This window comes from Prunus mume, linkage group LG2, assembly GCF_029339155.1.
Source record: "Prunus mume cultivar Tortuosa linkage group LG2, ASM2933915v1, whole genome shotgun sequence".
Taxonomy (NCBI): domain Eukaryota; kingdom Viridiplantae; phylum Streptophyta; class Magnoliopsida; order Rosales; family Rosaceae; genus Prunus; species Prunus mume.
The window spans coordinates 19,453,482-19,481,481 of NC_142699.1; the positions used below are offsets into that span (position 1 = coordinate 19,453,482).

Below are 28,000 nucleotides of genomic sequence, written 5' to 3' on the forward strand. Positions count from 1 at the left end.
ATATTTCACGCCCAAAATGGGCCACATCGTTAAGCATTTAGCCAATATAAATCCCCTTCAAAAAATTATAAATTTATAATAAATCTCCATCAACGACAAAGACGACAATTCAACACGTAAAAAAAGTAATATTAAAACAAAGAAAAAATAAAATATTCAATCGCATACTATAAATCATCTTACTACTCTCAAGTATAATCAATAAAAATTCCGAATACGCTCGGAAATTTACTCTCTAAATCTTCTTAAATCTTTCTAAGTTTCTCACTTGGCGATGTTAACCCTTTATTACTTGATCATATCTGTTTAGTAATTTAACTTTTTACTCTCGATACATTTTAATAAAACACAAGATAGATAGCCAAGGATTGGTAATTAAGTTAACATAATGAATGAATGGATTACCTTAAATTAATTAACTCACAACCGATTTTGTTTGGAAGAAAAGGAACAAGAAGCAATCGTCGTCCACTTTGTCCCCTGTAATAAGAAGCAAGAGGCGCGTACTAAAATGGAATTTGACATATATCCTCAATTATCATTTCTCAAAAGCTACAAAAGACCTCGACATGCTTTTGGACAGAGTCGTGGAGATTATGTTGACTCTCAGTCACAGTGTATCTGCTTCGACCTCACCAAAACCTGAAAATAAAATACTCCCTCTCTCTCTCTGTCTCTGTCTCTCTCACTCACTCCGTGCCTTCATTGTTTCGTCTGGTATGCAAAAACTACTCCCCACCCGTCTTTCATTCTCGCTCTCTTTTTCAGCTGTCTTTTTCCTTTTTATATTCTGTTTGTTTCCCGAGAAACCGTAGGAAACGAGCAGAAATTTTTGGGAATCTTTTAACAGCCATTTGGTTTCCCATAGAATTTTAGAACCCAAACGCACCTACGTGAATGGGTTCTAACTTTTTAGTTATTTATTGAAATGGGTATTCAGTATACCTTGCTTTGCTTCTTTTCAAGACATGATCTTTTGTCTGCTTCTTCTTCTAAGCTTTTTTCTTAAGCAAGGTTTGAGCTTGAAAAACATTTCAGTCTCTTTCATGGGATTTCAAATGTGAAAGTCACTGGAATATGTGATTCTGTAATCTGGGTATATTTTGGTTTGAGCTTTAAGTGTTCATGTGTTTATGCTCTGTAGTCGTGTTGGTGCGGATTTTATTTGAGGCTCTGTTTGATTGCTGACGAAAACCAGAAATGGAGTGAAACTCTGGAGCTATGCATTTTCCTCTGTTCAGTTTTGATCTCTTTTTTTTCTTTTTCTTTTTTCCAAAACACTGAAAAAGTCAAGCAATCCACTTTTCTTTTGCTACTCTGTTCCTCTGGTTTCTCAGCAACCAAACAAAGCTTGATCTTTTGGGCTACTTAGCTAGTGGAGCTATGGTTTTGATCTTTTGATATGATGGGTTTGCTTCATTCCATGCAGCATCATTGTTTTAGTTTTTGGGCATTTATAAATGTTCGATTTTTCATCTTATTGCTTTGATTGTTGATATGGTTGCTTTGATTTTGTTTCCACAGTGGTTATTGATTTTAGACGTCAATGTTTTTTTTTTGGGTGAATCTTTGTGCTTCTTTGCTTCCCTGAGGCATTATGTATTTATTTGCATTTCCTATTCTTATGATTTATTTTAAAATGGAAATTTACTGTTTGCTTTTGTGAATTGTGGTAGGCATTAACATTGCTGCATAATTCCTTTGACTTCAATTCTGTTCTACTTATGGAGTCTTGGAGTTTCGGTTCAGAAGGGAAAGGATTTTTATTTCCCGAAGAAATAGATATACAAATTGATGCGTTTGCAAGGAGTAGAAAACCATTGCTAGAATGGGATAACAAAACTTGCTTTAATTTCGGTAAAGAATCAGTTGACGGCATGGAGTTCATGGAATTGGATCTCCCTGACATAGTAAGGAAGCCTTTTCATACAAACCAAGGAGTGGAAATCTTGAGTGGTGTGGTTGGTAATGATTCTAGTTATAATTCTGTAGCTTCTCCTACTTGTTTGATTTCTTCAAGTTCATCTTTGGGTGAAGGAGAATCTGGGTCCAAGTTTTCGAGCCCGGTCACTGAATCTAATAGCCAGGATTCATCACTCATTGCTTTGAAGCTAGGGAGGTTGGCTGATAGCAAAAATGGGCAGAATGGTCAACATTCTAAAGAGAGGTCTAAAAGGGGTGGCATTAAGGGTTCATACTCTCACATTTCCACCTGCCAAGTCTTTGGTTGTAACATGGATCTTAGCTCCTCAAAGGATTACCACAAGAGGCATAGAGTTTGTGATGCTCACTCCAAGACTCCCAAAGTGATTGTTAATGGCATGGAACAGAGGTTTTGTCAGCAGTGTAGCAGGTTTGGTTCTTTTTTCCTTTTTCTTCTAAATTTTCCTTATCATGCCATCACTTTGCTTTGCCTGTTCTTAAGTTTCTATAGTTATCATGGCACATAATCATTGAAAGATGGTATTAATTCCATCCTAATTATGTATTTGGAATGAACCCCACGGATGATCCCAGTTGTTTATTTCTGAAGTTAAGTGATGAATTTCTTTGTTGACTTATGGGAAGTGAAAATGAGATGAAGATATATGAAATCTGAAAAAGAGGCATCCCTTTTACATGGGGTGCAGTGTCTTGAAGATGAATCTGCATTACCACAACCACCCTGAACAGAGTTAAAGAAAGTTATGTTGCAGATTCAGCACTCCACTTTAAATATTTGCTCCTAGGATTGGCACGTAGTAGGATCTCATATTGATGGTGAGGGATGAATTCCCTCCTGCATTCCAAATGATGGCTGAAAAATTGTAAGAAATATATAATTTTCTTTTCAAGAAAGAAGAGGACGTTTTGTGTCTTTACAATTCAACTTCAACCTCAACCTTTATAAGGTTCCATTTTGATAGTCAAATAAAGCTTAAGCAAATTAATTGGACAGTGATACGATTTTTTTCCCTGTCCAGTTATGTTCTTTAACCTTTATTTGTTGTATAAGGTTTTTGCTGAGTGGCATGCATTAAATGGGTTTTGGGCTTGAAAAAAAATTCTAGTTTTAATTGCTCTGATGTTAGTTCTTCAACTTTCACATGGTTTCTAGTTTACATCTGACAATGAACGTCAAACCTATTGAATACCTCTTTAATTTTTATAACATTATTCACCCCAAGCTCTAAGTGCTGAGTTGTTATAACTGGTATGAACAATGGTATTTTTCTGTGATTAGGTTTCATCTGCTTGCTGAATTTGACGATGTTAAGCGCAGTTGTCGTAGACGCCTAGCTGGCCACAATGAACGCCGAAGGAAGCCTCAACTAGATACCCTCAATTGTAAACCGCATAAGTTGCTTCGGTCATATCAAGGTATGAACACCCACATATATCTCATCTGCTTGCAGTAGGAAGGAAAAATAACTTAAAAATCATCCATATTGAAACAGCTTTAGCAATTTTCTAGTCTATTTCAAATATAGTAGGGAACATTTTTAAGGTAATGACACATATGCCACTGTTCATCATAGAGTTAGTGATTGAGCCAGAGTGCCAGGCAAAGGCACTATTGTCAATGCCATGTTGACCATCACATACCTTAATCTTATAATCAACTCATAGGAATATAGTATTTTCTTTAATGTTTTATCAATGAAAGAGAGTAAAAGATACTGGAGGAATAAAGGGGATAAGTTTTTCTAAGATTGCAAGATGCCAGAACCAAGTATGATGCATATACTTTTATATATATTGTGATGGAATAACCTTGTTGTGTGATTGTGTCTGTGGCTAGATCATAGAGATAAGGGCAAGATAACTTTATCCTATTCTTTAGTCCCACTATGTTTGAATCTTTTGACCAGGCCATGTCTTACCTATAATATGTTGTTCTCACAAATAACTTTTTTGCTATCAAGGGCCAAAGTGGTGATATCAGCCACCTACAGAGGTCCTTTTAATTCTCTCTGTCTATGGATTTTTGTAAAGTTAATTTTGGATCTTCTAAGCGAAAGCAATAAAGAGCACTATCATCCACTTAATACACACTAATTGGCATTGAGGATTAAAATGTGTGCACAGTATAGTTCTCAAAACATTTGATTAGAACAAAGTATTTGTTCTGCGGATGAATATATGTTTTTTGTCTAAGCATCAATATTCATGTACCAGGTGAATGAGATTAGCAGCTATGATTTTTACAGTTAGCTTGTGTATTGGTTTTGCAGGCGCTGGTTATGTAGGAACTTCCTTTGCAAAGAGAACACCCTTTGTCTTTTCAGATATTCTTCCAGGTGGCATTCTATATCCAGAAGAATATGCACATGCTAACCAGTATGGAAATGTCAAATGTGAAGATGAGTCAACTTACAGTCATTGTGTAACACCTATAGCAAACAGGCAAATGCTTCCGAAATCCGTCCTTGGGAAACAACATGCTCCAGGAATTCCTTCGTCAGGAAATGAATACTCTGCTTTTGATGCAGCATCAACCATTCAGAAAGCATCTGGGTCCTCAAACTCCGGTTGTGCTCTCTCTCTTCTGTCAACTCAATCGCATAACTTATCAGGCCATTCAGCAGGAGTTCAGGTTCCTAGCCCCTCGATAATACAACAAAGTACTCATCACAGTGTTGGTCAACTTTATGAAAAGCCTTCAAGAGTAAACTCCATGGAAAAATGTGGACAAAGCGGGTCCTACCTACGTAGTATGAACTCCTTGGGAGTTGACCAGATGGAATCAGTAATAGATTCTAGTCAGGCTGTTGACTTCCAACTTCACACAGATGGGGGTTTTCAAGAGTCACATTGTTTAAGTACCAAGTATTGTCTTTCTCCCGAACATGGCACAACTTTTGATTTGCTGCAATTGTCATCACATCTTCAAAGAGTGGAGCATGAGAGAAACTTTTTGCAAGTAAAACAGGAACATGGAGAATACTACTGTTTCCCAACTGCTTAAGCGTCATGCAGTCGACAATGTGATTATGTGAGTGTTTCCACTTAAAATTTTTGTTCTTGTTCTTTTTTGTCACCCTGTGAAAGTGGGAATGCCGAATGCATTCCCAGATTGAAAGTTTATATTATCAACAGATTGTGTGTAGGATCTTTCACAGCATTCAAGTAGCTCAGTTGATTAAACTCTCTCAAAGCAAGTCCTCTTTGCTTTAAAAAGTCCTCGAAAATCTAGTAGCAGCATAAAGGCAATCTAATCATATTTTGTATACTTGTGTTGTGTGCGCTTAATCATTGGATGAAATGACTGGCTGTGTCTCCGCATGTATATAGCTTTATGCAGGATATTCACGATCATGAGGATTTAATGAAAACGACGTTAATGATTGTGCAGGTTGGTGGAGGCAGTTTGGGTTTTTCTGCATCAGCAGTACTCTGACTATATTGGTGGATTCTATACAATGGCTGGTAAAAACTTTAGATACCATTGGTGGTAAAACTTATATTCTGAAGGGCAAATACAAGAGAAAAAAGCAATGTGGATTCTGATATTGTAAAGTTATGCAAGTTGACACCTTTATTGTAATGTGCAAACTTTATGCTAATATAATGATTTAAGTCATTATCTTACAAGTTTAAAGTATCATTGGTTCAATTTACTGTGTGTGATGGTGTTCAAATTGTACCTGCTTTCTGATCTCTTTGAGCATGGATAAGTTTGAAGGCACAAACCACAATGAAAGAGAATGGAGCCACCAACATTAGTGTAGAGTTTTATCAAAATCCTTCTCTTTTTTCATATCAAAGTTCTTTACACAGGGTGGCTTTTTTCTTTGTGGAAGATTATCATGCCTGAGCAACAGGCTAACTTCTTTATTATTAATGTTATCCTTGTTTAATCTTTAGTCAATAAAGTTCTGCTTGCAATATTCCAAATATATATATAAAAAACTAAAAATACTGGTTGCCTTAGACTTTTATAAATGGAAAATACATCTTTCCTTACCAGGTAAGTAAGAGCTCCGACATTCTTACCAATAGCAGTGTGATGTGTGCAGGAGTTTTTATTTGTGTGGAAGTTTATACGCATCTCAGGGCAAAGAAAAGTCTGTCAATCTTGGCTATTTTTGTGAGCCTTAATCACTTCCGATTAAAGCAAAAAGTGGATTAGCATCAAAGTCTTGAATTGAAACCACTAACAAATAGTGCTCACCAGCCACCACTCGGTTTTTAAAAATAATGAAGCAAATAAATATACACAACTTGGACATAAAAGTACGAATAACTTTGTCCTCGCAGCAAGATGAATGTTAGATTAATGTGAAAAGAATTGTTAATGCATGTTCGTGTGCATGTGGAAGCAAACGCATGCCCCAAAAGCACCTAGACCCCATTTTCATGCCAAGCTTGTAGCAATCATATGACATCACGAGTGACGTCGTTCAAAAGCGCTTTTAGCCTTGACGACGACTGCCTTGTTAATTGCAAGTGCGCCGGTGATGTCGGCTGATTGGTTTGGGCTTATTGTTAAAAACATCTGTGCTTTATGGACTAAAGACTGCAAATCGCGGGTCACAGGTTGTTGATCCATTCAGGATTTTAACCCAGGAGAATTAAAAAAAGTCTTTTTTAAATGAAAATTATTATGTGCTGAAGTGAAAAAAAATTTAGAGTATATGAACACATAGCAATGCGACAGTCTCGAAGATAAATGGCAGAAAAGTTTGAAATAAGTAAGAAAAAGGTTATATGTTGAATGCAAAGGAAATTTGCATTAGCACATGTGAGAGAAATGTCTAAAATGAAATACGGAGGCAACTATTAAATATGTGAGAAATGCTTGCCTATCACGAGTCTAGTGTTTCTCTCTTTATCATTCTCCTAATGCAACTAATCACATGATAAGAGAGATAGAGAGAGGAATAGACGGTTTTAAAAAGGCTTACTAAAAAACTTTGAAGATAAAACATGTAAATATGACCAATGTCTTTAATTCTTTGGACGTGAGCCCATTTGCAATTGAGCCACATACCCCATCTCAGGACCAGAGTATACTAAGACCTCTTTGATGACTTACTAGGGGTGTTCCTCATGTTATTTCAGAGGAATCAAACATGTTCTTATACCTAATTATAAGACAGTTACAAACTGTAAACGAGAACCTCAAATCAAATTGGTGAAACTCGAAAGTTAATATATAGAAGGATCCAAATTCCAAAAGTACAAAATAAGAATACCAAACTCTAATTAAAAGTACTCAAATGCAAAATAAGTTCATTAAGAAACAAAAAGAAAAAAAGTACGTAGGGAGTCAAACTCAAGTTCTAATTAACAGGAAGGAACTAAACGAGTACTTCTAATTATATATATATATATATATATATGCTGAAGAAATGAGATGATGTAGTGGTAGCTAAGGTAGGCAGCTGATCTAGATCTCCATGGGAAGCAAAGCAAGCATCAATCTGAGTGAGAGAGGCAAAACCCAAATTCAGGTGGTGATCATCCCCATCCCATGTCATGGCGTTTTTGGGTTTTGGTAGCACATGGCTAGGATGTTCATTCCTGCAAAATCTGAGCCCTTCAAAGCATCAATCTGAGAGGCAAAACTCAAGTCGAACGAAAGCCACAACAACCAAACAAAAAAAGAAGAAAAAAAGAAGAAGAAGGGTTTTGATAAATAATAATAATTAATTAATATATAGAAATAGATATAGACAAGATATTCTCTCTTACGTTGTTAGTGCTGCTGCAGCTCCCAGAATCTGATCCAGCTGACGGACTAGGAATGTACCTAGCCCACTGTCACAAATAATATAATATTGACAGCTAGCTAGTCAGAATATATAATAATGCGTAGGGCACGTAGTACATGAACCCTAGCAAGCTAACAAAATGCAAAAAGAAAAAAAAAGGGAAGTTCATTAACGTACATTTTTGGCTGCAGCACTAAAAGCTTCTCGATGTGGGATCTCTGGGTTGGCTGCTTTGATTCGCTGGATCTCTTCTCTGTATCATCAACACAAAGAAAAGGAAATTAATTAAGAGTGATTAAATAAATAAAGATGGGTTAATTAGCTTGGATCCCCTTACTTCATGAACCGATTGTAAGCAGATGGAAGTCTGTGTTTCTTCTCAGGTGCTGCAAAACAATTTGACATTTATAATTAATCAAGTAATTAATGAAGGCGAGACTATATCAAATGTGGTTGGTAACTTGTATATACATACGTTTGACAACAAAGGGTGCTTTGGGGGATGATGGCTCGCTTGATATTGGTGAAGATGATGATGAGGATTGGCCCTTTCTGAAGTCACTGCAGCATCCGGCCTGCTTCTCATTATTATAAAGTCATCAACACCTTATTCCCATTAGATAGTCATATATCATACATATATGTACATATAACCAAAATTAATATACTGTATGAAAGCCCTAGCTAAGAACATATATATAAGATAACAAAAATATAAACAGAAACATATATATATATATAAGATATTCATATGTTATATAACCATTGGAGAGTAGATACAGGGAAGGAGACACTAAGAGAGAGAGAAAGAGTAATTACAGAGAGGTTACCTGAAGAGTCAAGGAGGTGGGGTGATCAGAAAGGCATTGACCTTGAAGTGCAGGTCTGGTGCTGAGAAACGACAGGTTGCTGCAATGACCACATTTCACCGTCACAGTGTCCAGCAACCGTTTGAATGGAAGCCCAACCTACACATTTATATAAGATTTTATACTAGGGAGAGAGAGAGAGAGAGAGAGAGAGAGAGAGAGAGTAGATATTAAATAACAGGACTGTATAAATGAACATACATATCAGCATGCCACATAGAATTAAATCCTTAGTTATGTATGATTCTGAAAGCGCATGATATATGATACTCTTGTTGTTAGAGAGAGAAAGAGACTGTGGTTTCATTTTGTTATAGGCAGCGACACACATATATATAGATATAGGAAGGTCGACAAAGCTTATCTAGAGTTGGGAAAATAGATTAATATATATAGCTAGCATGCAAAGATACATAGTGTGTGTGCGATTATTACCGCAAGAACAGTGCTGCAGAAGTTGCAGCGGACATAGCAAAGATGCTCAGATGGTTGATTAATCAAGTCCATGGTGACTTTCTCTTCCAGGTTCATGTCGAGAACAAAAGGAAGACAGAAGAAGAAGAGGTGGTTTGGGGTTTGGGTTTGTGAAGGAAGATGAAAGTCTGGGGTTTAGGTGTTGTGATAGAGAGAGGCACTTATAGTTTAGGAGTAAGTAGCAATATATATATATATATATATATACACACACATAGCAAAGCAAGAGTGAAAAGGAAATCTAAAGTTACTATACTTACACACCCACCACTCACAAAGTCATCATCATCGTACGTACTGCTTCTGCTAGCTGCTGCACTTAATTGCATTGCAGAGACCTCTCACTTGCACGTACGTACGAACCACAAACTTAGATATTGACCCAAGATATATATATATATATATATATATATATATATCTCACCATTTTCTCGAGAAAAGATCCCATGTGACATTTGATATATCCATTTCTCTTTTCTTTCTTTTGTTTTTAGTTATTGTTTAATTGTTTTTTACCTTGCCACGTAAATGGTGTGTTCAAATCTATAATCATCCATTGATTGAATGAATAAAGATTTGTTATCACCCTAAATCCTTTGATTTTCATATTTCACCTTTATCCTGTATTGACAGAGTGCAAGATCCCTCGAAAGAGGACATGTCCCATCAACTATATTGTTACACAACAAGACCACCAGAGAAACAATTCGAAATTGACCATTTAGCCAATTCTTGTGATATACCCTATTGCCTATTGGCATCTCTAGACATTCAGGATAATTCACAATCAAAATCTTGTCGGGGAAACATTTTTTTTTCCAAAATAAAAAAATTTGGAGTACCGGGGATTTAAATTTGAACTTCTTTTAATAAAGTAAAGATAAAAAATACTACATCCATAACTAGTTCGTTCATGATGCGAGTTCAAATTCCTATTTGATAGAGTAATAAACTCTTATGCTAACTCACTCACATTCACCAAATATGCGACAATGAATTTGGAAAATATTGTTTATATATTGCCTAGCTACATTGTAGTAGTTGAGCTGTAGCAAAACATTTCCCAGCCAATGCCATCGTTTATTGAGAGACATATCAGCCACGTCATCGTCATGCATATGCAAACGATGAGCTAGCAGCCTGCACTGCAGTAAATATGAATTGGAGTTTGGAGCCACCCAGTAACCAGCCAGCCAGAATATTTATTAATATTTGTTGAATGAATGAAAGAAAAAAAGTTGGGGCGATGGAGAGAAGTTAGTGAGAAAAGGAGGCCCTGTCATCCCTTCCTTCTTTTGTGGGTGCAATGCCAAACTAGGAAATTCGAAAGAGACCACTGCTAAAATCACATGTCACTTCTTTCCAATTGGCCTGGACATGCCAGGACATGGGTTGTTTATATATATTTACCTCATTTTTTCTAAAAAAAATATTTATTTTGGTGATGGGACGATTCTTCATTTTCCCAAACAGGAAATAAAGCCATTTCAACACTTGAATCTCCACCTTTCTTTGCTGGTGCAAGAAGCTGTTTTCCCAAGACCTCCTCACTTTTTTTCTTCTTTTTCTTTTCAACTTTGCATGATCCTTAATTAGTCCTTGAATTCATAGAAGTAATTGCATGCCTCTGCGGGCAGGCCTCTCTGCTTCTGCATGAATCATGATGATACGTTTTGTACATGGATTGGACGCTTTTTGTTTAACTGGTGCCCCCTCGAGATTCCCATGTCTGCTCTGAACCTCACCAAAGAAGTTACCAGACCCTTATTTTTTCCTTTCCTTTCAGTCAATCCATGAATATGATGTTCCAATTTGTGGTTCAGTTCATTAACATATTTGGACACAATCATTAGATCTATGCCCTCCTCCATTTTCTATCTGTTTTTAGAAATCCAGATTTGACCCATCTCTTCCGCCATATCTCTCTAGCCTGTCTAGCCTCTATAGCTACCTAGATTTTGGCAAGTGTGCTTGTTGGACACTTCCCTAACGTCTAGGGCACCTTCTTCCTGTTAGGTTGGTGCTCATTAACATTATTTGTTATTTCTCTTTTTTATTCAAGTTTTTCTTTGTTGGCTTTTTTCGGGGTTTTCATCATTCTAATATGATATCAAAGACGTTTTCCGCACAGTTGATTTACATTTACTCGGTAGTATGTACAAAGCGGAATTTTATATGTTTAGCCACATGTGCAGTAGCTTTGTTAAAAAAACAAAGTCCGTTTTTCTGACAAATTGGATCATAAGATGATTCGTTTATCAGTGTTCGTTAATATACTAAACTAACATTAAACTAGGCATATATTATATATAGATATACAAATTATGATGATTAAGAAAACATATAGACTTGCTCTTTCCCTCCTGCATGAAATCATGCAACGGAACGGATTTTTGTGTTTTGACACAACTATTGCTTTAAAGCAGGATGCTACCATTCCTGAAAGCTTGTCAAAAGCTGGCAAACCAAAGAGGAAAATTCCAAGAAATTGAAACCGAAAAAGAAATCGAGTTCTCGAGCAATGCAAGCAAACCAGATTTAACTTTTAGTTTTTATTCTTCTTTTAGATGCTCCAAGCGTCCAACTAACAAATTAATATCTTGAGTTGGATGCAATCAAGATCATCCTCTGCTTTAAATATGTGACAAATTGGGTTAGGTTCAACAATTGACAAAAATGTCGTTGTAGTATAGTGGTAAGTATTCCCGCCTGTCACGCGGGTGACCCGGGTTCGATCCCCGGCAACGGCGTCTTTTCGTTTTTGGGTTTTTGCCTTTCACTCAAGATTTTGTCCTCTGCGTTAAATTATGATAAATATAATTTAGGTTGAAAATTAAGCAACAGGGTCGTTGTAGTATAGTGGTAAGTATTCCCGCCTGTCACGCGGGTGACCCGGGTTCGATCCCCGGCAACGGCGTCTTTTCGTTTTTGGGTTTTTGCCTTTCACTCAAGATTTTGTCCTCTGCGTTAAATTATGATAAATATAATTTAGCTTGAAAATTAAGCAACAGGGTCGTTGTAGTATAGTGGTAAGTATTCCCGCCTGTCACGCGGGTGACCCGGGTTCGATCCCCGGCAACGGCGTCTTTTCGTTTTTGGGTTTTTGCCTTTCACTCAAGATTTTGTCCTCTACGTTAAATTATGATAAATATAATTTAGGTTGAAAATTAAGCAACAGGGTCGTTGTAGTATAGTGGTAAGTATTCCCGCCTGTCACGCGGGTGACCCGGGTTCGATCCCCGGCAACGGCGTCTTTTTAATTTTTTGTGTTCACGTACCAAACCAAAAAAAAAAAAAAAAACCAAAATACAAATGCAGGTAATGTTAACTTCAAGTCTACGCGGCCTCAAAAGACCCTCTCATTTTCGTTCCCGCCACAAACTCCTCCTCCCTCCCCCTCCCTCTTAAAAATATAAGTTAAAATTTTCGCCGCTGTTTTTTTTTTAATGTCCTTTCGAAAGCTCATCAGACTGACTCTCAGACCTAAAAATGACGAAGCCTAAAGTCGAAGAAGCAAAACCTAACGCGGAAGAGAAACCCGACGATCTCGAAATCAACTCGATCGGCTCCCTCTACAATGGACCTTGGGACAAGAAGTACTGGAGCTCCTCCAGGGTTCGATTTCCTTTTCCTCCTCTTAATTTCAAAAATTTCCTCTTTCATTAGTCAAAATGTATGAACACATAAGCATCTAGGATAGAAAATTATTTGTTCTTTATGCCAAAAATTTATCTACAATACGAGGTTTGAGCTCTTCGATTGATTAATTGTTGAGTATTTGAGAATTAATTGACAATGAGTAATTAGTTTAGTAAATGTTAAATTAGTGTTTAGTCATTCATATTTTGTTATTTGCACTAATTTATTGGATTATTATGTTCAAATTTTGGTTTAGTAAATGTTAAATTAGTGTTTAGTCATTCATATTTTGTTATTTGCACTAATTTATTGGATTATTATGTTCAAATTTTGGTAGGGGAAAGATCGGTATCCTTATCCAGTTGGGTACCGGGCTGTTCGAGCTCACAATGGGAGCACATATAAGATGGAAATTCAAGAAGGTCCTAAAGGACCTTTATTTTCGGTTAGCCATTACTAGCCAGGCCCTGTTGCTTTTGATTTTTAATGATATTTAATTTTTGATTGTGATTTGTTTCTGTGGGTTATAAATGTGCAGATTATTGCTGCTGATGGACAATCGTCTTCTGGGCAAACGCCATACATTGCATGGGAGAAATTTCAGAAGGCATTTTTTCCCCGCATGAAGATTTGGCATGGGAAGAGATTTTCGTGTAAAATAGATGGTGTGGAGGTAGATATTGATTCCTTTGCATAAGTAGTTGATTTCAGTGTTGCTTTTAATATGAGCAATTGGGGTTCTGTGAACAATCCAAGCAAGAGAGAATGAAAAAGTAAAAGCGACTTTATGAGTTTAATCAATATGAAACTGAAAACATTGACTGGTGACACAGTAACTAGTGCTCCATCATGAATTTTGTGTTAGTCACCCATTACATGTTCAATTAAATTGCAGCTCATGACTGTACTCTACTCATCAAAAGTTTATTCCTGTTCTTGCTGCTATATGTTTCTTTTTATACCTGGTTAATTGATTTCAACCTCTATGCAGGATGGTTTTTTTTTAACTATTCTGTCTGCTAGATAAGCATAAGTTTTTTTTTTGGGTTAAATAGGTTTTCTTTCTTTTTATTTTGTTCTTTCCTCCATATTCAATGTCAAAGTTTAAACAGACCATGCTGGTAATTCAACATGTTTTGTATGTAGTTTTTTGGGTTCAAAAATCCATTTGTCCAGAGGCTACTTCGGGAGCTGGCTGCAAACGTTAATGGAACAGCAGAAAGGAGTTTGGTACCCTCAAGTTTCTGCAATGGAGCTTCTAGAAGAACAGATGTTGATAATCGCTTTCCAGATGCATGTCCATACTTGGCAATACCACGAATCACTGGGAAGAGAAGTAGGAGACGTGAAATTGTAAATTCAAAGTCATTCAGTTGGACTAGCATTAAAAGAACCAGACCTGAAGATCTGACATCTTTTGCCAAGCCTTCGGATTCAGTGAAAGGGAGTAAGAGATGTCATAATAATGGGAATTCCACGCTCTCCTCTTCTTTTGAAGAGGAGTATGACATTTGTAAATATTCAAAAGCATCGCCACCATTAGTGCATTTAGTACCTGCTCATCAAGAAGAGAGTGACTTTTCAGTCAAAGATAGTTTGCCATTGGATTCTGTTGGCTTCCCCAATCATCCCAGGATGGATGCTGTCCATGAAGAAGCAAGACTTTTTGTTGGTTCTGGAAATTGCAAATCTACTGTGGTAGCCAGCAACTTGTCTGTGGACGAAGAAAAACCTGTGAGCACATTTCCCTTTTTTATTCATCTGGCCTCAGAAACCCAAAGGAAGCTGAAAAGTCTTGACTATTTTACTGATTCCCATTTGATTCACTTATCTTTGAAAACCTTTGAAAACGCATGTTTTCACATATCCTCAAATATTTACATCACTGTGCTTAGTCCAAACTACGCTTCTCTATGCTTGTTTATAAAAGTTGTCCATTTATCCTCAATTTTGCATATGTCATGGTTTTGTAGTCAGTTTCTGTTGAATGAGACATATTCTCAACTTCTTACAGCTTGATAGGACTGAAGATCCCAATCCAATGGTACCAGAAAACAAAAATGTAGATCCTACAGTGCCAAAAGATTCTGAAGGTCTTATTGACGTTGACCTTTGTGCTCCCGATTCCTATTTTACACAGGGTAATCATTAACTATACACATGTTTCATATTCTGTAGTTCCACTGTTATTGCCCCAGCTTGTGGCTTCAAGTATTGGTAATTGATCATCATCATCTTAAATGCAGATAAGACTTCTGATTCTGCTCCAGCTTTCCAGGATAGAAGTGCATCGAATGTGGTCATTTCTGAAGGATTGCTGACAGAATCACATCGAGAAGAAGAAACAGCCACCTCTATATCAAATGCAAGTTCTGAAATGAGTGAGTTTGATTCAGTTGGTCAAGAAATGGCCAAGTCAATGATGACATTTCTTCTTCCGCAAGCTATTCCTCTGCTCAAGAAGGGCTCAAGGAAGGAAAAGGGTACTGTGAGCCCTTCTGAAATTCTGCCTGGTGCTCCATCCCCTGGTGCTTTATTGAACCTTATGAGTTCTACACTTTGCCTTTCAGCAGTTGGTTGATTATTCTCTTCTTTACACTTGTAGGTGTAATGCTTGCTGTAAATAACGATCGAATGGAGGAAAAGGTGTACACCCAAAATAATGATTTTGGTTCAATTGTTCCAACGAAGTCTTTTGTTCCTGACAGTTTAGAGGATGATCAATACGGTGACCATGTAGTCAACCACGTGATATCTTCCTCTGATAAGGCTGAAGCTGGTCAAGATAGTTCTTACCCTGCATGCCTTCTCAACAGTCATGGGCTTCTTGTTGCTGTTAATGAGCATAACAAATCATTAGATGATCATCTTGGGACCATTGGAACCAAAGATATTTTTCCTTATAAGGAAGTGGGCATGGCTTCTACTGTTGGGCTTCAGGAATGTGACACCAACTTATCTGAGTCTCTTCCAGTATGTATGTCTCCTATTAAAAGAGTCTTTTCTGAAGAAATCAGGGATAAATCTGTTAATAAGGATGAATGCTCACTGGGTGTTAATATCCATTCTATGAAAAGCCATGAAACTGCAGTTGATCTTCCTGAAGGTAATTTGTTAATACCAATTGTTTTGGTAAATTTGTTGCTTCGTACTCAAATGCTGGAATATGTCTATCTAACATACCCATTTTCAGTATAGTTGGTGATGACGTGCCTCCTACTTGTGCCTTTAAGTAGATAATATGACATGATAATTTAGCTCCTTTGTCTTGTGAGTTGTGACAATGTGTTTGACGTTTTTTTTACTAAATAGTACTGTTACTCTTTCATTTCTCAAATTAACCCTTTTTCTTGAGTTATGAACAGTTTTAGGGATCTGAACTCCGTGGCCTTTTTTTTTTCCCCCCGAAAATCTATGTGTTCTGATTCTTATGAAATTTTAACTAACTCAAGTATTGATTCTGATTATTCAGCCATAAATATAATTGATGACAACCAAAGAGGCATGTTGAATTCTTCAAAGGCATCACAGAATGAAAATGCTGTTAAGACAACTGTTGCAGAAACTGGAAATGAGCCCTCCACTCAAGTTCCACCCTTGGTATATACCAAGAGAAAAGCTCAAAATATATGTCCTATTAAAGGAAATCACAGTGGTCTACTCTCAGAAAGTATAATATGCAGAAACAGTGGAGATATTTGTTTGCCTGAATCATACCCTTCCTCAGAGACTTTGCTTGCGTTGGAGACTCTTCAGATGGGTTCTTCTGATGACAATTCAAATAAAGATTCATTCTGTGCTGAAGCCAAGATTGTGGGACATTCCCGTTGTTCGAATGCAGACAAACCTTCTGTGAATTCTAAAGGTCTCTTAAACGGTCATTGTCCTGCTGTATTACAAGAGCAAGCATTGGTTGGTGCCTCCAAAGAAAAAGATACTTTGTGCTCTCTTGATTTGTCTGTTTCACGTTTAGAAAACCATGTTGACAAGGATGTGGTTGGGCATGAGAACCTCCTTGAGCTAAACAACACTGAAACATCTCAGAAACAGGGGAAGGGGTCTCATGCATAATCCCAATAGTGTTCCGCATAGTTCAGACTCGAAGCCTCATAGTGTGGAACTTAATAACGAACAAACAGGCAGTCTTGAGTTCGTGGGATGTTACTCCCATCAAAATCCCGTTTTGTCAGTATTGTTGAGTACAAAAGGGACTGAAATTTACGTTTGTGTTTTATGTGGCCTTCTGGTTGATAAGGACGGAAGCCTATTCATCTATAAGGTAGCAATTGAGGAACCAAGGGTTGGATCCCCTTCTTTTGTTGGTCACACATCAGTAACATTGCCGATTCGAAAAGACTATTTTGGTAGAGTAAGTTCTTGTATGCATTTGGCTCGGTAGGCTTGTCTGGTTTATTGTTAATTTTTTTGACATTTGTGTTGCTCTTTGCTAGATTGCTTTGGAAAGATCCAGTTTGCAATTCACCCCGGACGGGCAATATCTAGTTTTACTTGACAGCATTAAAACACCTTACTGCAGGTTAACTATCTTTGCAGATTTTACAAAGTAATGACATGAATTAGGAGTAAAGTTATTAGTAAGAATTTCATTTGAATGTTCTCAGGCAGGGGAGTATCCATTGTTTGTGTTCCACATGTACGTCAAACTGCTCGGAGGAGAATACAGTAAAGATTGTGCAAGTAAAACTTGGCTACGTTTCAAAGGTGGCAAGTTTGAAAGCAGTAGACAGTTTAGAATGCATATTGGTTTGTGCACCTAACAATCTTGTTGCTGTTGGAGAAAGTGGGAGACTGCATCTGTGGGTTATGAATTCAACATGGAGGTAATCTAAAGCCTTTCTCTCAACACCTCTGATACAAGTGCAGGTGTCAAAGTTTTAAAGTGTTGATTTTCAATTACAAGGGGAATACTTGTCCACAAGTCCGCGTATTGGGTTGTTCCCCACCCCACCCCCCAACCCAAACCCCCTCCCTTTTTTTCGCTAGCCAATCATGTTTAAATCTGATATACCCCATAAATTGTGTTACTTTTTTCATGTTTATCGACAATCATTCGCTAATTTGAGCAGTTTCCATACCTTTCTATTCTTTGTATTGAACGCAGTTTAATTGGGCTTTAAATTCCTTGTCTGCAGTGCGCAAATAGAGAATTTTGTTCTGCCAGCTGAAGATTGCGTCTCCCCTGGAATAGTGGAGTTGAAGAGAATTCCAAATTGTACCCATATAGTTGTTGGACATAATGGTTTTGGTGAATTCAGTTTATGGTATGTCTTTCTTAAACTACTCGGGAAATGAATTTGGATAATTTCATTTTGTGTAAATTTGATTAGTACTAATAGGCAGCGGTTTTTTCTTTCAGGGATATTTCTAAACGCATCCTCGTGTCGAGGTTCTCTGCAGCAAGCGCTTCAATCTGTCAATTCATTCCTGTCAGTTTGTTTACTTGGCAAATAAAATGCCTTGTTTCAAGCTACTCTGATATAGAAGAACACATCAATGAATTGGTGGCTGCCACATCCAATGACCAATTTTCTTTGGAGGGGGAAGACATTGCTGTCTGGCTTCTTGTCTCATCATCTTCTGATTCTGATGCTCAACAAGACTATGTATCAGATGATTGTAACTCGAATCCAGTGGGGAGGTGGAGGCTTGCTCTAATGGTGAAAAATATGGTGATCTTCGGAAGTGCATTGGATCCAAGGTGCGTTGCGTTGACCTGTTCATGTGCTGGAATTTAATTCAAATCTAAACTTTTTGGGGCAGTGAACTTCATGAAATTGGAATCATTCATGTTATATGTAGTAAAACCATTTTTTGGTGGCAAACTCCTGGAAATTAAGTTGTTGCAACTACAAGCAAAATATCATACACGGAATTTTAGGAATGAAGTTGCTTCATTTTCATTTGTAATTAGTCTAATGAATGACTGCGAATTCATCTGTTTATTGACTTTCGAACTTGCTGAGCAGCGCTGCTGTGATTGGTGCATCAGCGGGTCAAGGCATCTGTGGTACTTGTGATGGGCTTGTGTATATGTGGGAATTGTCTACAGGAAACAAATTTGGCGCTCTGCATCATTTCAAAGGTATGCATCAATGATTATTATCTTAACAACGTTAGAAGTAGAACCAGTTATAAGACAATTCCAGAAGCAGCACTACATTTGCTTCGCTTCTTTGCTGTTAAACTGATGTTTTTTTTACATAACGTTTTGATGGTTTCAGGTGGCAGTGTTTCCTGTATTGCTACGGATGATTCGAGGCCGAGGCCAGGCGCTGTGGCCGTAGCTGGGGATAATCAGTTGCTGGTTTTCCTGCACTCTGAAAAGTCGTCTGTACTCTAACAAGCAAACAAGTCATTCTTCTCTCTCATGCCTTTGAATTGGGCTATACTGTAGATACTGATCTTACATTTTGATGCACAGAAAGAAAGTAGTGCAGATGTATATTGTTTTTGCTGTGGACTGTCAAGTAGCATCTCATTTGATTTAGCTAGACCTCCTCTTGCATCCAAGTTCGAATCCCCTTCCCCAGTATGGCTTGTATATAAAAAAAAAAACTTATCTTGTGAATTCTCTCAACTTTTCTTTTTCCTATTTTCTCCAATCTTATTTGATGAGGTCAAAATTCAATATAAGCAAACGGTCATTCAATTTCACAATTAAGCATGAGGTAAAATAAATATATAAAAAAACAATACCTTCGTCTTCCATTTTATTTTGGTTGTGGGCTTCGGATTCGCTAATCCATTAACGCAGCTTGGGCTTGTGTGATTTACTAGACTCATAAAATTGACTGAAGTGCCCTTGCACGCACATCCCACGTGCCTTCTCCGTCTACAAATTCGACGGAAAGTCGATTTTGTCCTCCAATTGCAAACAAACAGGAGTGTCAAAGACTAACTCTACTTTCTTCGTGGAGTCGAACCCAATTCCTCCGTTTCTCAATTCTCACCTACTATTTTTCTGCGTTTGCTGAGCATCTCTCTGAAACTGTAGGCTCTCTCTCTGGGTTTCAACAGCAATGGCAGGAGCTTTGGTCGACGTCAAGCCTACGCCGATCCTGAAGGAGGAGCTTGACATCGTGATCCCGACGATTCGAAACCTGGACTTCTTGGAGATGTGGAGGCCGTTCTTCGAGCCCTATCACCTGATCATAGTCCAGGACGGTGACCCGTCGAGGACCATCAAGGTCCCAGATGGCTTCGACTATGAGCTCTACAATCGAAACGACATCAACCGTATTCTGGGTCCCAAGGCCTCTTGCATTTCCTTCAAGGACTCTGCTTGCCGCTGCTTTGGCTACTTGGTCTCTAAGAAGAAGTACATCTTTACCATTGACGACGATTGCTTTGTAAGCTTCCTCTCTCTCTCTCTCTCTCTCTCTCTCTGATTGCTTGGACTTGTTGAATGTTTTGGGTTCAATTGCTCGGATCTTGAAGTTTTTTAGTATATGGGGTTCTGGGTTAATAATGTAGGTTTGTTGTTTTGTTTTAACACATTTGTCAATTTTTGGGTTTTGGGTGATGAAACCATAATGGGTTATTTATTTATTTATTGGGATTGACATTTGCATCATTTAATAATCTGATGTTAAGCATATTGTCTTTGATCTGGGTTTTGTCTTATTTCAATACAAGTGTCTGATATATATATTGTTCTGAATATTATATGTGATTCTTCTTCTTGTTATTGAAATTTTCATAATCTCATATGTTTTCATATCTGTATCCTTTATGCAGGTTGCCAAAGACCCATCTGGGAAAGAGATCAATGCACTCGAACAACATATAAAAAACCTGCTAAATCCGTCAACTCCTCTATTTTTCAACACTCTTTATGATCCATACAGAGAAGGCGCAGACTTTGTCCGTGGATATCCTTTTAGTCTCCGTGAGGGTGTCCCTACCGCTGTTTCTCATGGCCTCTGGCTCAACATCCCTGACTATGATGCTCCCACCCAGCTTGCCAAACCTCTAGAAAGGAACACCAGGTATAAAATAGTGATCCCAAATTACACAAATTACTGATTGTATGCTTCTTTTTCCCTGTCTTCTCATTTTAAACTGGACTAATTACTACTGACAAGCCTGTTTTTACCTAATTGCCTGTTCATTTCTTCTTAAATGTTTTCAGGTTTGTTGATGCAGTTCTGACCATACCCAAGGGAACTCTATTTCCTATGTGTGGTATGAACTTGGCATTCAACCGTGAACTGATTGGACCAGCAATGTACTTTGGACTCATGGGTGATGGTCAGCCAATTGGAAGATATGATGATATGTGGGCTGGCTGGTGTATGAAGGTAATTGAATTGCTTCTTTGTTATTCACCCAGTTTATGTTTACTGAGATTTTGTTAGGTCTATTCTATATGAAATAAGCAACTCTTCCTTGGTGGTTTTATTTTTATTTTTATATATTTAAATTTCTTTTTCGAGGTGTCCCCGTAGGGATGTTTGGATCATAACATTGAATTCGAAAGTTGTTTCTAGGATCATATCAACTTGAGGTTTTGATTATTAAGATAATTTGGCAGGATATGCCAACATCCCAGTCATAACTTACAGACTTTGATAGTTTCTCTAGTTTGTGATGATTACCTTGTAACTTTCTTGATGATTTCTGTATTTGGATTTATTGATTGTCAATTTACTTTGAACATTTATCATGAGGACGAAACTTAAATCACATCGATATGCCTGTAGGTTATATGCGACCATTTGGGATATGGTGTCAAGACTGGTCTGCCCTACATATGGCACAGCAAAGCCAGCAATCCATTTGTTAACCTCAAAAAGGAGTACAATGGTATATTCTGGCAAGAAGAGCTGATCCCCTTCTTCCAATCTGCGGTCCTTACAAAAGAATGCACCACTGTTCAGCAGTGCTACATCGAACTCTCTAAGCTAGTCAAGGCTAAGCTTGGCAAGATTGACCCATACTTCCTTAAGCTGGCAGATGCCATGGTTACTTGGGTAGAAGCTTGGGATGAACTTAACGGAAAAGTAGATGTTGATCAACAGTAATTTGCCTTAGATGGCTTCAGATTTGCTAGTTGTTTAGTGTTTTGATTGATTATCATTATTATAATATCATTTACAAATTTTGATATTTCCCTTGGGATGAAGAAGGGTGAGAGGGCAGATTTGCGTATTGATTGAGATGGTTGTGGTGTTACCTATCTTAATATTCTGATACTGGTTGCATTTGGATTCAAACATACTAAGTTTGAAATATGAATTGAAGATGGTTGACATGGAACCTAATTGTCTTACGACTAAAAAGTTAAGCAGGAAAAGCATTTTAGCTGATTATGGGTTGCATAGAATATGGGTTGATTTACTCTCTAATTGTCACTTAATAAGAACTCTATCTACGATTTATTTTCTAATAAATCTTTAATTACATAGTTATAATATATATATATATGTATATATAAAGCAATGCAAATTACATAGAATGGTGAAACATTTAAACTGCCAAAAAATGTCATTGGTTAATACAAACATTAAACATTAAAATTATTAATTAAATAAAGATAATATGATAAATTTATATATATTTTTCATATTAAAATTTTTTAAATAAAACACAAAATCAGATAATAGGCTATTTTTATGGAATATAACTACCTATTTTATTTTTAAAAATTTTTTTATATATTTTTTATGAACTAATAGTTGTTGCATTTGGATTGAAGTATACTGATACTGAGTTTGAAATTCTAATTGAAGATGGTTGGGATGAATTTTTTTTTTTTAAAAGTTATAATTTATGGAAGAGCTTGTAGCACAAATGATTAAGAGAATTTATCCGTGCACTTGATATCCTAAGGTCGATTCCCCATCATCCCCCATAACAATATACCAAGCATTAAATCTTTTTTTTCCCCTTTGGGTAAGAAAAAAACTATATAATTATGGGTTGGTTTGTCTGTTGTACAGAGTTGGGCCTTGTTTTAGGCCCACCCTACTAAAACAGTAACAACTAACAAACAACTTCCTCCGCACGCAAGTCTTATCTTTGGTTGCTTTCTTTCTCTTTCCTTGACTATAAGCAATTGGGTTTTGACAGAAGTTATAGCCCAACCACGATTCAACAAAAGGAAACAGAGAAAATCAGGAAAAGAGAGAGAATATCTGGTAGTCGTACCCAAGGCCGAAGAGTGAAGACCAAGAAGGCAAGAATCTCTGAACTTTGTTGACCAAACCCGCAACCATGCCGACTTTGACGAAGCTCTTTACAATGCAAGAAGTCTCCCAGCAAAACAGCAAAGACAACTGCTGGGTCGTCATTGATGGCAAGGTACCCTTTTCTCTGTTTATAATCCTATCTGATATCTTCATGGGCATTGAGCGAGTATTTTGTTTGTATCAATTGAACGCAAGAACCTCACCTTCCTTAGTTCTTCTTCGTGGGTATGCTTGATTACTTTATTTTCAGATCTGTATTGCCTCTCTATCGTTGATTGTATTGTATTTTCGGCTCTGTAGCTAATGTTATATGATAAGGCGTAGCAAGTTTGGGTAGTTTGTATTCAGGAGGTTCAAGCTCTTGCAAGATGTTATCGTTCACTATATTTTTAGGACATGGGAGGTCAAGGAGTGAGACTTGGGAATATTACCTGGAAAACCCATAATCTATTTCATTGAAAGATTACTATTTACTACAATTTGTGCCACATTAGAATATGCTCTACTTTCTTCCAATTCCTGCGCGTTTCTCTTTTCTTGGTGAAGTTTCCTCCTAAAGTTAATATTGATTTTCATCTACTTATGTAATTTGGGTAGATTGTCATCAGGGTTGTTTTACTTTATTACGCTTGTTGTGTTCTGTTATGATGTAACTTTCTTTTGTGCTTTGGTATTTATAAATTCCCATGTGGCTTCTCTCTGTGAATTTGCTCAGTATCTTGGTGTCTTTGCTCTCTTAACTACCCAAATTTTGGAATATATGCAGATCCTCAGAATGAGGATAGCCAATCTATGTCAGAGGTTTTCTTCTCACCCAAATAATGTCTTGATTTCCCGATGTGAAATCCGTCTTCAAGTGATCTGTTTGATTGTGTATATAAGGAGTTTTGACTTTAATTTTTCATCACTTGTTTGATTTCTCTGTTTTATTTTGCTTTTGAGAACTAGAACTTGTCATAGACCTTATCGTCTGTTCATGGTTGCACACCATACAAGAAAAAGAAAATTGAAATCTCTCTCCTCCCATATTTACATGTAGTTCATTTGTTAATCCCAGGTGTACGATTTGACACGATACTTAGACCATCACCCTGGTGGAGACGATGTAGTCCTTGCTGCAGCTGGTATAGTTTTAAGCTTCCTTTTTGGATAATATTCTCGTTTATTTTACTGCGCCATCAAGAATTTGTTTCAGATAATCATCTAAAACAACAATGTAGATACAAATACAGAACCTTGATATGACTTGTTGATTTAATTTCATTTTAGGAAGAGATGCCACAGAAGATTTTGAAGATGCTGGGCATAGCAATGTTGCAAAGGAGATCATGGGAGCCTTTTGCATTGGAGAGCTTGATGTTGATACCACTTCCCCAGAGATAACCTCCAAGAATCAACCAGTTGATTATCCTCAGAAGATGAAGGACTTGACAAAGCAATACTGGGCTGTTCCTGTGGCCGTGGTTGGCATCTCTGTGGTTGTTGGCTTCTTGTACTTGCGCAAGAAGTGATTCAATACAATTTTGCCCTTTGTTCCACTCAAAAGGAAGCCCTCACAATTTTGAATAAGTAGGAGAATAGCAACTGAGAAAACTAGCCCATTATTTGTTTTTAAAATTTCACTAGTATTGGGGAGAATATGCATATTATGATTTAGAGATTTATGTACGGATTTCGAATATGACATCTACAAATTTTAAGGAGATGTATGTCATTACAATTGTTCCTTGTTGGGAATCAATTGTCTGACTTAATAATGCAGAAAGTTAAAAGAAATTCATGGGAATATTGCTAAGTTTGGTTTTTATTATCCTGCTGAGAAGAGGGAGAGAAGCCCAAGCTTTGATAATGGTTCTACAATTTGCTGGGTGGCTACAAGTACTTAATTTTCTAACACACCCAATAGCAGAACATTTTGCAAGATAATAACTTTTCTAAACGCACCCAAGAATTGAGTTCGACACCCAATACCTTTTTTTTTCTTTCGCGAATGGGATGATGAGTAAGGGAGTAAGGAATTTGTAACTCAAATAGTTAAACTTAAAAACAGTTATCTTTACAATCGAGATTTTCGAATCCAGAATCCGCCTCTCCGAATTTCGCCAAGTATAAAAAAAATAAAAAAAAATAAAAAAGGGCTGGGCGAGGAGGTGAATGAGTCAATACTGCACGCGGCGTTCGTACCATTTGGGGACTTCAAGGACGCGAAGACACCGCTGGACCAAGCCAGGCAGAAGCACCACGCTTTTTATTTTGGTTGTGGGCTGGCCCAGTTCTGATTCTCTAATCCATTAACCTAGCTTGGGCTTATGTGATTTACAAGACTATGAAATTGACTGAGTTGCCCTTGCACGCGCAACCAACGTGATATTTCCGTCAACCAATTTGACTGAAAGTCGATTTTATCCTCCAATTGCAATTTGCAACGGATATAAATACAGTCAAAGAGTCAAAGACACCCAATTCCTCCGTTTCTCAGTTCTCAGTACCACTGTAAGGTTCTCTCTGCATTTTGAGCAGCAATGGCAGGAGCTTTGATCAATGTCAATCCTACGCCGATCTTGAAGGACGAGCTGGATATTGTGATCCTGACGATTCGAAACCTGGACCTCTTGGAGATGTGGAGGCCGTACTTCGAGCCCTACCACCTGATCATGGTCCAGGACGGTGACCCGTCGAGGACCATCAAGGTCCCAGATGGCTTCGATTGTGAGCCCTACAATTGGAACGACATCACCGCATTCTGGATCTCAAAGCCTCTTGCATTTCCTTCGAGGACTCTGCTTGCCGTTGCTTTGGCTACTTGGTCTCTAAGAAGAAGTACATCTTTACCATTGACGACGATTGCTTTGTAAGCTCCCTCTCTTTCTCTATCTGTGTGATTTCTTGGACTTGTTGAATGTTTTGGGTTCAATCGGTCCTATCTTGAAGTTTTTTAGGATATGGAGTTCTGGGTTAATAATGGGTTTGTTGTTAACACTTGTCAATTTTTGGGTTTTGGGTGATAAAACTGTGAGGGATTTTTTTATTGGGATTGTTGTATTTGGAGCATATAATCATCTGTTGTTTAGCATATTGTGTTTGATCTGGGTTTTGTCTTATATCAAAACAAGTGTCTGATATATATGTTGTTAAGAATATTATATGTGATTCTTCTTGTTATTATTGAAATTTTCATAATCTCATATGTGTTCACATCTGTATCCTTTATGCAGGTTGCCAAAGACCCATCTGGGAAAGAGATCAATGCACTCGAACAATATATAAAGAATCTGCTAAATCCATCAACTCCTCTCTATTATTCAACACTCTTTATGATCCATACAGAGAAGATGCAGACTTATTCCGTGGATATCCTTTTAGTTTCCGTGGTGGTGTACCTACAGCTGTTTCTAATGGCCTCTGGCTCAACATCCCTGACTATGATGCTCTACCCAGCTTGCCAATCCTCTAGAAAGGAACACTAGGTATAAAATAGTGATCCCAAATTACACAAATTACTGATTGTATGCTTCTTTTTCCCTTTTCTTTTCCTTTTAAGCTGGACTAATTACTACTGAAAAGCCAGTTTTTACATAATTGCCTGTTCATTTCTTCTTGAATTTTTTCAGGTCTGTTGATGTAGTTCTGACCATACCTGGGGGAACTCTATTTCCTATGTGTGGTATGAACTTGGCATTCAACCGTGAACTGATTGGACCAGCAATGCACTTTGGACTCATGGGTATTCGTGAGCCAATTGGAAGATATGGTGGCTTGTGCATGAAGGTAATTTGAATTGCTTCATTTTTATTCCCTGTTTATGTCTACTTACTGAGAGCTTGTTAAGTCTATATTCTAAATGAAATAAACAACTCTTCCTTGGTGATTTTCTGTTTTTTATATTTTAATTTCTTTTTCTAGGTGGATTTATCACCAAGGTGTCTCCATAGAGATGTTTGGATCATAAGATTGAATTAGAAAGTTGTTTCTAGGGTCACATCAACTTGGGGTTTTGATTATTAAGATAATTTGGCAGGATATGCCAACATCCTTGCCATAAGTTACAGACTTTGAGATGATAACCTCAGAAATATAGTTTCTCTAGTTTGTGATGATTACCTTCTACTTTCTTGATGGTTTCTGTATTTGGATTTATTGATTGTCAATTTACTTTGAACATTTTGATCATGATGAGGACGAAACTTAAATCATGTCAATATGCTTTTAGGTTATATGCGACCATTTGGGATATGGTGTCAAGACTGGCCTGCCCTACATATGGCACAGCAAAGCCAGTGATCCCATCATTGCATTTGTTAACCTCAGAGAGGAGTACTATGGTATCTTCTGGCAAGAAGAGCTGATCCCTTCTTCCAATCTGCAGTCCGTACAAAAGCATGCACTGCTGTTCAGAAATGCTACATTGAACTTTCAAAGCAAGTCAAGGCTGAGCTTGGCAGGATTGACCCATACTTCCTTAAGCTGGCAGATGCCATGGTTACTTGGGTAGGAGCTTGGGATGAGCTTAACGGAAAAGTATGTGCCCCAGTAAAGTAGATGTTGATCAACAGTTATTTGCCCAGATTTGCTACTTGTTTAGTGTTTTGACTGATTATCTTTATTATATTTCATTTACAAATTTTGATCTTTTCCCTTTAGATTTGCTTGTTTATTGAGTTGGTTGCAGTGCTACCTATCCTAATATTCTGATAGTTGCGTTTGGATTGAAACATACTGAAGATGTTGAAGATGCTGGGCATAGCAATACTGCGAGGGAGCTCATGGAAACCTTTTGCACTGGAGAGCTTGACACCACTTCCTCAGCTATCGCGGAACTTAAGATAACCTCTAAGAATCAAGCAGTTGATTATCCAAAGAAGATCAAGGACTTGACGAAGCAATACTGGGCTGTTCCTGTGGCCGTTGTTGCCATCTCTGTGGTTGTTGGCTTCTTGTACTTGCGCAAGAAGTGATTCAATACAATTTTGCCCATTTGTTACCACTCAAAAGGAAAGTCCTCACAATTTTGAATAAGTGGGACAATAGCCGCTGAGGAAACTAGCCCATTATTGTTTAAAAAAATTCACAAGTATTGGGGAGAGAATATGCATATTATTTTGATTGAGAG

At 37.5% G+C, this 28,000-nt stretch overlaps 5 protein-coding genes, 4 non-coding genes and 1 pseudogene across 17 annotated transcripts; 9 read left to right on the plus strand and 1 right to left on the minus strand.

The window, feature by feature from the left end:
* Positions 1-561: 561 nt before the first annotated feature.
* On the plus strand, positions 562-5,584 carry LOC103342034 (Squamosa promoter-binding protein-like (SBP domain) transcription factor family protein). 4 transcript variants are annotated; one of them, XM_016796660.2, is made up of 5 exons: positions 562-717; positions 1,677-2,353; positions 3,224-3,360; positions 4,215-4,975; positions 5,336-5,584. In XM_016796660.2, exons 2-4 carry the CDS (start codon positions 1,725-1,727, stop codon positions 4,946-4,948), a joined length of 1,500 nt encoding a protein of 499 aa, XP_016652146.2. In that variant the 5' UTR covers positions 562-717; positions 1,677-1,724; the 3' UTR covers positions 4,949-4,975; positions 5,336-5,584. The 4 variants fall into 4 exon arrangements, with proteins under 4 accessions (XP_016652146.2, XP_088902177.1, XP_088902178.1 ...); XM_089046051.1 differs by lacking the exon at positions 562-717 and adding an exon at positions 749-1,096; XM_089046052.1 differs by lacking the exon at positions 562-717 and adding an exon at positions 749-1,014.
* A 1,530-nt stretch (positions 5,585-7,114) lies between these two features.
* Positions 7,115-9,429, minus strand: CRC (Plant-specific transcription factor YABBY family protein). 4 transcript variants are annotated; one of them, XM_016796673.2, is made up of 7 exons: positions 9,301-9,429; positions 8,528-8,665; positions 8,173-8,275; positions 8,035-8,083; positions 7,875-7,950; positions 7,678-7,743; positions 7,115-7,515 (listed from the first exon to the last, which is right to left on the minus strand). In XM_016796673.2, the coding sequence occupies exons 1-7, from the start codon at positions 9,367-9,369 to the stop codon at positions 7,501-7,503; spliced, it is 516 nt and encodes a 171-aa protein (XP_016652159.1). In that variant the 5' UTR covers positions 9,370-9,429; the 3' UTR covers positions 7,115-7,500. The 4 variants fall into 4 exon arrangements, with proteins under 4 accessions (XP_016652159.1, XP_088902407.1, XP_016652158.1 ...); XM_089046281.1 differs by lacking the exon at positions 9,301-9,429 and adding an exon at positions 9,002-9,212 and having other exon boundaries at positions 7,115-7,522; XM_016796672.2 differs by lacking the exon at positions 9,301-9,429 and adding an exon at positions 9,002-9,209.
* Positions 9,430-11,718: 2,289 nt separating this feature from the next.
* TRNAD-GUC (transfer RNA aspartic acid (anticodon GUC)) lies at positions 11,719-11,790 on the plus strand. The gene has a single exon. It is a non-coding gene; the product is annotated as a tRNA-Asp (tRNA).
* A 95-nt stretch (positions 11,791-11,885) lies between these two features.
* Positions 11,886-11,957, plus strand: TRNAD-GUC (transfer RNA aspartic acid (anticodon GUC)). The gene has a single exon. It is a non-coding gene; the product is annotated as a tRNA-Asp (tRNA).
* A 95-nt stretch (positions 11,958-12,052) lies between these two features.
* Positions 12,053-12,124, plus strand: TRNAD-GUC (transfer RNA aspartic acid (anticodon GUC)). Its single transcript has one exon. It is a non-coding gene; the product is annotated as a tRNA-Asp (tRNA).
* A 95-nt stretch (positions 12,125-12,219) lies between these two features.
* TRNAD-GUC (transfer RNA aspartic acid (anticodon GUC)) lies at positions 12,220-12,291 on the plus strand. The gene has a single exon. It is a non-coding gene; the product is annotated as a tRNA-Asp (tRNA).
* A 98-nt stretch (positions 12,292-12,389) lies between these two features.
* Positions 12,390-19,333, plus strand: LOC103342108 (DNA binding protein). The gene is given in 15 exon segments (XM_016796652.2): positions 12,390-12,655; positions 13,017-13,124; positions 13,218-13,352; positions 13,826-14,413; positions 14,694-14,820; positions 14,926-15,207; positions 15,285-15,785; positions 16,152-16,735; positions 16,737-17,048; positions 17,131-17,216; positions 17,302-17,520; positions 17,833-17,961; positions 18,057-18,398; positions 18,667-18,782; positions 18,922-19,333. Coding segments are annotated over 15 exon segments (3,774 nt in total). The 5' UTR covers positions 12,390-12,529; the 3' UTR covers positions 19,041-19,333.
* Positions 19,334-19,566: 233 nt separating this feature from the next.
* On the plus strand, positions 19,567-21,958 carry LOC103342036 (putative UDP-arabinopyranose mutase 1). The gene is made up of 4 exons (XM_008245599.3): positions 19,567-20,049; positions 20,438-20,688; positions 20,832-21,000; positions 21,403-21,958. Exons 1-4 carry the CDS (start codon positions 19,720-19,722, stop codon positions 21,721-21,723), a joined length of 1,071 nt encoding a protein of 356 aa, XP_008243821.1. The 5' UTR covers positions 19,567-19,719; the 3' UTR covers positions 21,724-21,958.
* An 813-nt stretch (positions 21,959-22,771) lies between these two features.
* LOC103342037 (cytochrome b5) lies at positions 22,772-24,666 on the plus strand. 2 transcript variants are annotated; one of them, XM_008245600.2, is made up of 3 exons: positions 22,772-23,002; positions 23,948-24,014; positions 24,160-24,666. In XM_008245600.2, the coding sequence occupies exons 1-3, from the start codon at positions 22,916-22,918 to the stop codon at positions 24,399-24,401; spliced, it is 396 nt and encodes a 131-aa protein (XP_008243822.1). In that variant the 5' UTR covers positions 22,772-22,915; the 3' UTR covers positions 24,402-24,666. The 2 variants fall into 2 exon arrangements, with proteins under 2 accessions (XP_008243822.1, XP_088901991.1); XM_089045865.1 differs by lacking the exon at positions 22,772-23,002 and adding an exon at positions 23,149-23,691.
* A 700-nt stretch (positions 24,667-25,366) lies between these two features.
* LOC103342038 (putative UDP-arabinopyranose mutase 1) lies at positions 25,367-27,997 on the plus strand (annotated as a pseudogene). Its single transcript, XR_016124491.1, has 5 exons — positions 25,367-25,741; positions 26,106-26,357; positions 26,502-26,658; positions 27,101-27,408; positions 27,613-27,997. The product of XR_016124491.1 is annotated as a putative UDP-arabinopyranose mutase 1 (transcript).
* Positions 27,998-28,000: the final 3 nt, after the last annotated feature.

Coding starts and splice junctions, on each gene's coding strand:
- CRC (XM_089046281.1), bottom strand. CDS start 9,097: ATGAACCTGGAAGAGAAAGTCACCATGGACTTGATTAATCAACCATCT. Junction 8,666..9,001: donor TCTGCAGCACTGTTCTTGCG/GTAATAATCGCA, acceptor ATAAATGTGTAG/GTTGGGCTTCCATTCAAACG. Junction 8,276..8,527: donor CCACCTCCTTGACTCTTCAG/GTAACCTCTCTG, acceptor AATAATGAGAAG/CAGGCCGGATGCTGCAGTGA.
- LOC103342036 (XM_008245599.3), top strand. CDS start 19,720: ATGGCAGGAGCTTTGGTCGACGTCAAGCCTACGCCGATCCTGAAGGAG. Junction 20,050..20,437: donor CCATTGACGACGATTGCTTT/GTAAGCTTCCTC, acceptor TCCTTTATGCAG/GTTGCCAAAGACCCATCTGG. Junction 21,001..21,402: donor GGGCTGGCTGGTGTATGAAG/GTAATTGAATTG, acceptor ATATGCCTGTAG/GTTATATGCGACCATTTGGG.
- LOC103342037 (XM_008245600.2), top strand. CDS start 22,916: ATGCCGACTTTGACGAAGCTCTTTACAATGCAAGAAGTCTCCCAGCAA. Junction 23,003..23,947: donor GGGTCGTCATTGATGGCAAG/GTACCCTTTTCT, acceptor TGTTAATCCCAG/GTGTACGATTTGACACGATA. Junction 24,015..24,159: donor TGTAGTCCTTGCTGCAGCTG/GTATAGTTTTAA, acceptor ATTTCATTTTAG/GAAGAGATGCCACAGAAGAT.
- LOC103342034 (XM_016796660.2), top strand. CDS start 1,725: ATGGAGTCTTGGAGTTTCGGTTCAGAAGGGAAAGGATTTTTATTTCCC. Junction 2,354..3,223: donor TTTTGTCAGCAGTGTAGCAG/GTTTGGTTCTTT, acceptor TTCTGTGATTAG/GTTTCATCTGCTTGCTGAAT. Junction 3,361..4,214: donor GTTGCTTCGGTCATATCAAG/GTATGAACACCC, acceptor TTGGTTTTGCAG/GCGCTGGTTATGTAGGAACT.